The sequence below is a fragment of the Carcharhinus amblyrhynchos genome, unplaced genomic scaffold (assembly GCF_965287045.1).
Source record: "Carcharhinus amblyrhynchos unplaced genomic scaffold, sCarAmb.v2.hapA scaffold_531, whole genome shotgun sequence".
NCBI lineage: Eukaryota > Metazoa > Chordata > Chondrichthyes > Carcharhiniformes > Carcharhinidae > Carcharhinus > Carcharhinus amblyrhynchos.
Genome location: NW_027650271.1, coordinates 95280 through 106757, shown reverse-complemented (window position 1 = coordinate 106757; position 11478 = coordinate 95280). Strand labels below are relative to the sequence as shown.

At 51.3% G+C, this 11478-nt stretch overlaps 1 protein-coding gene across 1 annotated transcript in view; it reads left to right on the top strand.

The window, feature by feature from the left end:
- The first annotated feature begins 281 nt into the window (after positions 1-281).
- The window catches only part of scyl1 (SCY1-like, kinase-like 1), a 31003-nt gene continuing 19806 nt past the window's right edge, over positions 282-11478 (top strand). The window contains exons 1-4 of the mRNA XM_080184025.1: positions 282-413; positions 5166-5306; positions 7612-7734; positions 9199-9425. Of these exons, the coding sequence (XP_080040151.1) occupies positions 297-413; positions 5166-5306; positions 7612-7734; positions 9199-9425 (608 nt within the window). The 5' untranslated portion in view covers positions 282-296. The remainder of the gene's footprint in view (positions 414-5165; positions 5307-7611; positions 7735-9198; positions 9426-11478) is intronic.

Sequence of the window (11478 nt, the reverse complement as noted above, 5' to 3'; positions counted from 1 at the left end):
GGGCGGGGCTAAAGGACGGGGCGTGGCTTCGAAACTGCGCAGAGAATGGTCGGTGCCAAGAATGGAGCGAGTCAAGAGGTAGGCGGAGTCTATGGATGGATGGATGGATGGGCGGGTCCAAGGACAAGTGGGCGGGGTTAGGGTCATGGACTGTCCGCCGGTTTGGGGGGCGGGGCCGAGGGAGTAGGCGGTCCCAGGACCGGAAGCGCGACCGGTTTCCGCTCCACGTGGCGGCGGTCTCCAGGAAGTGAGATCAGTGGGATGGGCGGGGCCAGGGGAATGTGGGAGGGGCCGCGATGTGGGGCTTCTTCAGCCGGGACCCGCTGAGGGATTTCTCCTTCGAGACCAGCGGTGGCGGCGGCGACCCCCAGGCCGGACCGGGCATCTGGCAGCTGCAGCAGGGCCGCAAGAAGGTAACTCAAAACCACCCGCCCCCACACCCTTGTTACTGCCCACTCCGGGGAAAGCCCGGCTGCCGACACCAGGCCCGGACCGCAGCCTCGGCCTCGGGTAGCGGGGCCGGCCGCCTCAGGGAGCCTCCTCCCCGGCAGCCCGCCCCAGGAAAGACCGAGGCTTTGGTGTCAACAATAGGCCTGGGTGGCCACGTACTGCCTCCTGTGCGAGCCTAACCCCAAGAAACCAGGCTCATTCCAATCCTCCCATCAAAAAAAATCCCCCACATATCGACTCAAGTCATAACCCCCCCAGAACTATATCAAAATTATATCATAGAGTTCCCTACAATGCAGAAGGAGGTCATTCAGCCCATGGAGTCTGCACTGACCACTTTCTCCTATCCCTATAACTCCATGCACTTACCTTAGCTAATCCCCTGGCACTATGGGCAATTTAGCATGGCCAATCCACCTAACCTGCACATCTTTGGACACTAAGGGACAGTATAGTATAGCCAGTCCCCCTAACCTACACATATCTGGACACTAAGGGGCAATTTAGCACGGCCAGTCTACCCAACCAGCACATCTTTGGACTGTGGGAGGAAACCGGAGCACCTGAAGGAAACCCATGTAGACACGGGGAGAACATGCAGACTTCACACAGATAGTGACCCAAGCCATGAATTGAACCTGGGTCCCTGGTGCTATGAGGCAGCAGCGCTAACCCACTGTGCCACTGCCTTATCTGTGTTGTTTGAAATTGTTTATTATAAAGTGGAATGGTGCCTCCACCTCTCTCTGTGCCCAGAACGGTGGAGAGAGTGAGGGGTAGTCATAGCTTGAGGATTCCTGGGGGTCTGATCCCTGGGATGGCAGGTCTGTCATGAGGAGGGGTCGCAGGGATGCTCTTGCGGAGGGTCAGTGCAGACTCTATGGGCTGAATGAGCTGTTCCTGCACTGTACGAGTTCTATGATTCCATGTCTCACTCCTGATTTGTCCTTTGTTGATGGTCTACAGGCTTTGCAGGGTGGTAGTCAGGAGGTGGGTTACTTTCTGCAGGATTCCCAGTGGACAGGCTTTGGGGGGAGTCAGGAGGTGAGTTACTCTCTGCAGGATTCCCAGTGGACAGGCTTTGGGGGGGAGTCAGGAGATGAGTTACTTTCTGCAGGATTCCCAGCCTCTGACCTGCTCTGGTAGCCACAGTGTTTATATGGCTGTGTCCAGTTTAGTTATCAGGCTGATTCCTGGGATGGCAGGTCTGTCATCTGAGGAGAGACTAAGTCGGTTAGAATTATATTCACTGGAGTTTAGAAGAGTGAGAGGGGATCTGATAGAAACTTATAAAATTCTAACAGGGTTAGACAGGGTAGATTCAGAAAGAATGTTCCCCATGGTGGGGGGAGTCCAGAGTTTGAGGATAAGGGGTAAACCTTTTAGGACTGAGGTGAGAAATTTCTTCACCCAGAGAGCGGTAGAATTCACTCCCACAGAAAGTAGTTGAGGCCAAAACGTTGTGTGATTTCAGGAAGAAATTAGATGTCGCTCTTGGGGCTAAAGGGATCGAGGGATATTGGGGGAGAATCAGGATATTGAATTTGATGATCAGACGTGATCAAAATGAATGGCGGAGCGGGACTGGAAGGGCCAAATGGCCGCCTCCTGCATCTAGTTTCTATGTTGTCAGTGTAAAATAACACTCACGCCGTAGCACAGAGATGTTTGAAACAACGCACCAATTCTGGTGTCCAAATTTTTTGAGTCACTAATGTCTTACAGTGGCACAGCAGTTAGCACTGCTGCCTCAGAACGCCAGGGACCCGCGTTCAATTCCCAGCTCGAGTGACTGTCTGTGCGGAGTCTGCACACTCTCCCTGTGTCTGCGTGGGTTTCCTCCGGGTGCTCCGGTTTCCTCCCACAGTCCCAAAGACACGCTGCTTAGGTGGATCGGCCATGCTAAATTGCCCCTTAGTGTCAGGGGGTAAATGTGTGGGGTTACGGAGATAGGGCCTGGGTGGGATTGTGGTCGGTGCGGACTCGATGGGCCGAACGGCCTCCTGCACTGTAGGGATTCTTGGATCTGAGGCAGGTGTGGCGGAGGACACCCTTTGCCCATTTCCGTGTTCCACCGGTATCAGTGCTCTGATCCAGATAACCGCAGTCCTGTGGGATAGCTTTAACTCGCCGAGAATTGCATGTCGAGAATTACAAGGTGAGCAAATTACTGGAGCCCTGTTTACAGAATTGCTGATGGAGCGTCTGGGACAATCCAAATCCCCTGTGGTTTCACTGAGCAGTGAGTAGAAAGTAGTATTGATTAGTAAATTTGCGGACGACACACAGGTTGGTGGATTTGCGGATAGTGATGAGGGCCATCGGAGGATACAGCAGGGTATAGATCGGCTGGTGGCTTGGGAGGAGAGATGGCAGATGGAATTTAATCCTGATAAATGCGAGGTAATGCATTTTGGAGGGTCTAATACAGTTAGGAAATACACAATAAATGGCAGAAGCCTTTAAGAGTATTGATAGGCAGGGGGATCTGGGTGTACGGGTACACAGGTCACTGAAAGTGGCAACACAGGTGGAGAAGGTAGTCAAGAAGGCATACGGCATGCTTGCCTTCATCGGCCAGTGCATTGAGTTTAAAAATTGGCAAGTCATGTTGCAGCTTTATAGAACCTCAGTTAGGCCGCACTTGGAATATAGTGTTCAATTCTGGTTGCCACACTACCAGAAGGATGTGGAGACTTTGTAGAGGGTACAGAAAAGATTTACCAGGATGTTGCCCTGGTATGGAGGGTATTAGCTATGAGGAGAGGTTGGAGAATCTTGGTTTGTTCTCACTGGAGTGTCGGAGGTTGAGGGGCGACCTAATAGAAGTCTACAAGATTATGAGAGGCATGGACAGAGTGGATAGTCAGAAGCTTTTTCCCCAGGGTGGAAGAGTCAATTACTAGGGGGGCACAGGCTTAAGGTGCAAGGGACAAGGTTTAAAGGAGATGTGTGAGGCAGTTTTTTTTACATAGAGGGTGGTGGGTGTCTGGAACTCCACCAACGCCTCTACTTTCTCAGAAGACTAAGCAAATTTGGCATGTCCGCTACGACTGTCACCAACTTTTACAGATGCCCCATAGAAAGCATTCTTTCTGGTTGTATCACAGCTTGGTATGGGCTCCTGCTCTGCCCCAGACCACAAGGAACTACAAAAGGTTGTGAATGTAGCCCAATCCATCACACTGTGGCCTCACCAAAGTTCAACACAACTCCATCATGATCTCTCTGCCTTTATAATCTACACCCCGATTGACAAAGGCCAGTGTGCCATATGCCTCTTTCACCACCCTGATAACCTGCCTTTCCACCTTCAGAGATTTGATTTATTATTGTCACATGTATTGGGATGCAGTGAAAAGTATTGTTTCTTGCATGTTATACAGACAAAGCATACTGTTCATAGAGAAGGAAATGAGAGAGTGCAGAATGCAGTGTTACAGTCACAGCTAGGGTGTAGAGAAAGATCAGTTTAATGCGAGGTAGGTCCATTCAAAAGTCTGACAGCAGCAGGGAAGAAGCTGTTCTTGAGTCGGTTGGTACATGACCTTAGACTTTTGTACCTTTTTCCCAATGGAAGAAGGTGGAAGAGAATGTCCGGGGTGCATGGGGTCCTTGATTATGCCGGCTGCTTTTCCTGAGGCAGCGGGAAGTGTAGACAGAGTCGATGGATGGGAGGCTGGTTTGTGTGATGGGACTGGGCTACATTCGCAACCCATTGTAGTTCCTTGCGGTCTTGGGCAGAGCAGGAGCCCAGACCGAGCTGTGATACATCCAGAAAGGATGCTTTCTATGGGGCGTCTGTAAAAGTTGGTGACAGTCGTAGCGGACATGCCAAATTTCCTTAGTCTTCTGAGAAAGTAGAGGCGTTGGTGGGGCTTTCTTAATTATAGTGTCAGTGTGGGGGGGACCAGGACAGGTTGGTGATCTGGACACCTAAAAACTTGAAGATTTCGACCATTTTCACTTCCTCCCCGTTGATGTAGACAGGGGCACGTTCTCCTTTACGCTTGCTGAAGTCGATGACAATCTCCTTCGTTTTGTTGATGTTGAGGGAGAGATTATTGTTGCCAGTATTGTTCACCAGATTCTCAGTCTCATTCCTGTACTCACTGTTTGAGTTGTTTGAGATCCGACCCACTACGGTGGTGTCACCAGCAAACCTGAAAATCAAGTTGGACGGGAATTTGACCACACAGTCATAGGTCTATGGACAAATAGGTGAATTAGACTGCGTGAGTTGGCAAGTATGTATGTTCAGTAAGTGCAGTATCAGAAAATGGTGGAGTGTCGTCATCGTTTTCCCCCCCCACTTCCCCTTTCGCCCTCTGCTCCGTCATCCACCTCCCCACCCCTGGTTCTCCTCCTCACCTTCCTCTGCTCCCCACCACCCCTAGTCCTCCCCCTTCTTACCCTCCTCCCCAATTTTCCTCTGGCTCTACCAACCCCCGGACCTCCTCCTCCTCTCTTCCTCCCTCTCTCTTGCCTCCCTCACAGCCCTCCCTCTCTGGCCCTCCATGGGAGTGAGGGGGGATTTTCACAGCCAATCCTGCCCCTGCGTTGGGTAGATAGCCCTACACATACACTGCTAGCTAGCAGGAGTCACTGGTTAAGGAGCAGGCGCCCTTGGAAAGTTTTAGGAAGCTGGACAGTTCCAACGCTGAGCGGAGCCAGGTCTGTGTCTAACATTCCCCCTCTCTCCCTCCCCTCCACAGGGTACCAATGAGCCCGTCTCGATATTCGTCTATGACATCAAACCGAACTCAGAAGAGCAGACACAAGTGGCAAAAGCAGCCTTTAAGCGACTGAAAACTCTCCGACACCCCAACATCCTGTCCTTCATTGACGGGTTAGAGGTAAGTGGGGCCGTCTGTGTGTATTCTGGAGGGAGAGAAACAAGGGACAAATCTCCAAGTGTCACATTGAATGTATCTCCTGAGGAAGGATTGTCAGACTTAGGACCAGAAGGAGGCCATTCGGCCCTTTGATCCTGCTCCCCATTCACCAACATCATGGCTGATTGTCCGACTCAATAGCCTCATCCTGCTTTCCCCCCTTTGACCCCAAGTGCTATATCCAGCCGCCTATTTAACACATTCAATGTTTTGGCATCAACTACTTCCTGTGGGAATGAATTCCACAGGCTCACCGGGTGAAGAAATGTCTCCTCACCTCCGTCCTAAATGGTCTACCCCCAATCTTCAGACTGTGACCCCCTGGTCCTGGACTCCTCTCGCCATCGGGAACATCCTCCCAGCATCTACCCTGTCTAGTCCTGTGAGAATTTTATAGATCTCTGTGAGATTCCCCCTCATTCGCCTGAACTCCAGCGAAAACAATCCTAACCTAGTCAATCTCTCCTCGTACATCAGTCCCCAGAATTAGCCTGGTAAACCTTCGCTGCACTCCCTCGAGAACCAGAACGTCCCCATAACCTTTGATCCTATTCGCCCCAAGTGCTATATCCAGCCGCCTCTTGAATGCAAATTCAATAAGATCATGGCTGATCTTTTTGTGGACTCAGCTCCACTTATCCACCCGCTCACCATAACCCTTAATTCCTTTACTGTTCAAAAATCTATCTGTCCTTGCCTTAAAAACATTCAATGAGGGACCCTCAACTGGGCAGGGAATTCCACAGATTCACAACCCTTTGGGTGAAGAAGTTCCTCCTCAACTCAGTCCTAAATCTGCTCCCCCTTATTTTGAGGCCATGCCCCCTCGTTCTAGTTTCACCTGCCAGTGGAAACAACCTCCCTGCTTCTATCTTATCTATTCCCTTCATAATCTTATCTGTTTCTCTAAGATCTCCCCCTCGTTCTTCTGAATTCCAATGAATATAGCCCCAGTCTACTCAGTGTCTCCTCAACTCTGGAATCAACCTAGTGAATCTCCTCTGCACCCCCTCCAGTGCCAGTATATCCTTTCTCAAGTAAGGAGACCAAAACTGTACACAGTACTCCAGGTGTGGCCTCACCAGCACCTTAGACAGCTGTAACATAACCTCGCTGTTTTTAAACTCCATCCCTCTCGCAATGAAGGACAAAATTCCATTTGCCTTCTTCGTTACCTGCTGCAAACCAACTCCTTGCGATTCATGCACAAAGACGCCCAGATCCCTCTGCACAGCAGCATGCTGCAATTTTTTACCATTTAAATAATCCATTTTGCTGTTATTCTTGCCAAAATGGATTACCTCACATTTACCAACATTTGTACTCCATCTGCCAGACCCTCGCCCACTCACTTAGATTATCTGTATCCCTTTGCAGACTTTCTGCGTGCTCTGCACACTTTGCTCTGCCGCTCATCTTAGTGTCATCTGTGAATTTTGACACACTACACTTGGTCCCCAACTCCACCCTCATCCAACTATATTTAATGACTCACAGCCCCCACTGTTCTCTGATGGGGAGAGAATTCCACAGGTTAAACCCTCGCGCTCTGAGATGGGAAAAGATCTCGTTCTCTCTTGTCTGAACCCTCTCCCCATCCCAGCATTTGCCCGGTCAAATCTGAGAACTGTCGCCCAGGTTGCTCTCTTAGAATTTCTGGCACTCTGCTTTAATTGGGAAACTTTTTAATTTGGGAGGACAGATTGGATCGGGCAGATTTTGTGCCTGTATTAAAGGAAAGCTGAAATAGGAGGGGTTTACATAGGGGCAGCTCAGTGGTTATCACTGTTGCCTCATGGCGCCGGAGACCCGGGTTCCATTCCCAGCTTGCGTCTGTGTGGAGTCTGCATGTTCTCCCCATATCTGCGTGGGTTTCCTCCGGGTGCTCCAGTTTCCTCCCACAGTCCAAAGATGTGCGGGTTAGGTGGATTGACCGTGCTAAATTGCCAGTCACCTATTCTGCACATCCTTGGACACTAAGGAACAACGTAGCATGGCCAATCCACCTAACACACATCTGCAGGAGGAAGCTGAAGAACCCAGAGGAAACCCACGCAGACACGGGGAGAACATGCAGACTTCACTCAGACGCCGTGCCGGGAAGGGAACCCAGGTCCCTGGCGTTGTGAGGCAGCAGTGTTAACCGCTGTGCCACCGTGCCGTTCTTGAAGAAGAATGTTGGATTTTGGGGGTGGGGTTGGGGGGAATGTTTTTGGTCGTTCTTTATACACGTCAGGAGTAACCCTTTCTTGTTTTCACATCGAAGACCGAGAGATGCATACACATCGTGACAGAGCCGATAACGCCACTCCCTGCCTACCTGAAAACAAGACAGGCAGCGGGAGAACTGAACGAACAAGAGATCTCATGGGGGCTCCATCAGATTGTGGTAAGATTGTACAGCTCTGTGACATTACTGGCTGGACACGACACTGCCTTGTATCATTGAAGGGGTTGGGGAGTGACATTGCAATATGTTAGGATCCCGGGTCCGCACCCCAAAGTATCTTACGAAGCCTAGATGCCAACATTTAAGCTTTTAGCCTCGTTTACTGGTGTCACAAGTCGGCTTGCGTTAACACCGCAATGAAGTTACTGTGAAAATTCCCTAGTCACCACACTCTAGCGCCTGCTCGGGTTACACTGAGGGAGAATTTAGCACGGCCCAAACCAGCACAGCTCTCACACTGGGGGAGGGGAAACCGGAGCACCCAGAGGAAACCCACGCAGACACGGGGAGAACGTGCAGACTCCGCACAGACAGTGACTCGAGCCGGGAATCGAACCCGGGTCCCTAGTGCCGTGAGGCAGAAGTGTTCATCACTCTGCCGCAGACGCGGATAGATTCTTGGTGAGGGGGAGGGAGGTGAAAGGTTATCGGGGTAGGTGGGGTGCAGATTTGAGGTTACCATCAGATCGGCCATAATCTTATTAAATGGCAGAGCAGGCTCGAGGGGCTGAATGGCCTCCTCACTGTTCATACAAGACAACTTGAACCTCTTTGGTTCAGGGCCAGCAAGGTGGCACAATGGGTTAATGCTGCTGCCTCACAGCGCCAGGGACCCCAGTTCGATTCCTGGCTTGGGTCACTGTCTGTGCAGAGTCTGCACATTCTCCCCGTGTCTGTATGGGTTTCCTCCCACAGTCCAAAGATGTGCAGGTTAGGGGGATTGGCCATGCTAAATTGCCCCTTATCCATTATCACCTCGATGGGAGGGGGGGGGGGGTGCGTGATGAAGGAAAAGCGGCGACATTTCGAATGGTCAGACATGACCACTTCCAGTTCAAAGTGACAGATAACGATATCTCTTGCACAGTGGGGGGGGCACGGTGGCCCAGTGATGAGCGCTGCTGCCTCACAGCACCAGGGACCTGGGTTCGCTTCCCGGCTTGGGTCACACTGTACGGAGTCTGCACATTCTCCCTGTGTCTGTGTGGGTTTCCTCTGGGTGCCCCGGTTTCCTCCTGCTGTCCGAAAGATGTACGGGCTAGGTGGATTGGCCGTGCTAAATTGCCCCTTAGTGTCTAAAGATGTGTAGGTTAGGTGGATTGGCCATGCTAAATTGCCCCTTAGTATCTAAAGATGTGCAGGTTAGGTGGATTGGCCATGCTAAATTGCCCCTTAGTATCTAAAGATGTGTAGGTTAGGTGGATTGGCCATGCTAAATTCTAAATAGACGACTAGGGGAATTTCACAGTAACTTCATTGCAGTGTTAATGTAAGCCTTACTTTTGACTAATAAGTCAACTTTAACTCTATTCTCCAACGCCCGACCATTGACTGAAGGTCCTGCCAAGGTGGCAGGTGAACGTGGGTTGATGTGGCCTGACCGTCTTTCTCCTGCCTTCGCAGAAAGCCCTGAGCTTCCTGGTCCACGACTGTGGCCTCGTCCACAACAACGTCTGCACGGCGGCGGTGTTCGTGGACCGCGCCGGCGAGTGGAAGCTCGGTGGCCTCGACTATATGTACGCGGCGCAGGGTGAGACGCCGCGGGCCTCGAAGGGTTTCCCGGAGCTCGACAAGTACGACCCGCCGGAGAAGAACGACCTGAACAGCGGCCGGAGCGGCGCGGAGAAATGGTAACCGCAGGGGGGTGGGGAGGGGGCGCCGCGTCACATTCGTACGGTGCTAGGGGGGAGTTAGCACCAAGAGCAAATGACTCAGGAAAAATCCCTAGCATCTTCGCAGCCCAGCCAAATCGACACTCAGCAGCTAATTGTGGAGCTGGGTACTGGGGTCAGAGCAGCCGAGACCAGGCCAGAGTTCCCTCCTGTCTCTTAACTGGGCCGGCAAGGTGGGTTAGCACTGCTGCCTCACAGCGCCAGGGACCTGAGTTCGATTCCCGGCTTGGGCCACTGTCTGTGCGGAGTTTGCATGTTCTCCCCGTGTCTGCGTGGGTTCTCTCCGGGTGCTCCCGTTTCTTCCCATAGTCCCAAACGTGAGGCTTAGATGGATTGGCCGTGCTAAATTGTCCCTCAGCGTCCAAAGATGTGCAGGTTAGGTGGATTGGCCATGCTAAATTGTCCCTCAGCATCCAAAGATGTGCAGGTTGGGTGGATTGGCCATGCTAAATTGTCCCTCGTGTCAGTGGGATTAGCAGGGTAAATATGAAGGGTTACAGGAATAGAGCCTGGGTGGGATTGTGGTTGGTGCAGTCTCGATGGGCCGAATGGCTGCCTTGTGCACTGTAGGGATTCAATGATTCAATGAATTACTCTACCTGCCCTGGGAGTCCCAGAGTTTTACAGCACAGCGGCCCTTCGGCCCATCCTGTTGGGCATTGATGAGGCTGCGTAGCAAGAAGATTACAGTATAGGGATGTTTTGCTGCAATTGTACAGGACGTTGGTGAGGCCACACCTGGAGTATTGGGAGCAGTTTTGGTCTCCTTATCTGAGGAAGGATGCCCTTGCTATAGAGGGAGAGCAGCGAAAGTTTCCCAGGCTGATTCCTGGGATGGCAGGTCTGTCACACGAGAAGAGACTTTTTTTATTCATTTGTGGGACATGGGTGTCGCTGGCTGGGCCAGCATTTATTGCCCATCCCTAGTTGCCCCTTGGAAAGTCAACCACATTGCTGTGGCTCTGGAGTCACATGTAGGCCAGACCGGGGTAAGGATGGCAGATTTCCTTCCCTAAAGGGAACCAGATGGGTCATCAGTAGATTCTTAATCCCAGTTTTTTTTTGAATGGAGTTCAGATTCCACCATCTGCCGTGGCGGGATTCGAACCCAGGTCCCCCAGAACATTAGCTGAGTTTCTGGATTAATAGTTTAGTGATAATACCACCCCTTACTAAATCTGCTAGGATTATATTTTATGGAGTTTAGAAGAGAGAGAGGGGATCTGATAGAAACTTATAAAATTCTAACAGGGTTAGACAGGGTAGATTCAGAAAGAATGTTCCCCATGGTGGGGGGAGTCCAGAACTAGGGGGTCAGAGTTTGAGGATAAGGGGTAAACCTTTTCGGACTGAGGTGAGGAGAAATTTCTTCACCCAGAGAGCGGTGGAATTCACTCCCACAGGTAGTAGTTGAGGCCAAAACGTTGTGTGATTTCGAGAAATTAGATATCGCTCTTGGGGCTAAAGGGATCAAGGGGGAAGGGAGGGGATCAGGATATTGAATTTAATGATCGTAATGAAGGGTGGAGCAGGTGGGTAGGGACGAATGGCCTCTTCCTGCTTCTAGTTTCTATGTCTGAGCCAGCCTGTCAAGCACAGATCTATTATAATCCCGATTCCCGGCAGTCGGTCCGTACCTGTGTCTACTGTGATGTTTCCAGCGCTCATCTCAATGTTGTGAGGGTTCGCACTTCTCCCAGCCTTTCAGGCAGTGAGCTCCAGATTTCCACCACCCTCTGGGTGAAGAAAATTCCTCCTCAAGTCTCCCGCTAAACCTCCCACCTCCTTACCTTAAATCTGTGCCTCCCCTTCCCAGTTATCGATCCCACTACGAAGGGGAGAAGTTTCTCCCTATCTTCTGTGTCCCTCATGGTTTCGTACACCTCAATCCACCACCACCACCACACCCCAGCCTTCTCTGCTCTAAGGAAAACAACCCCAGCCTAACCAACCCCTCTCCGTAGTTAGGGTTAGGAAATACTCCAGCCCAGGGAAACATAGAAGATAGGAG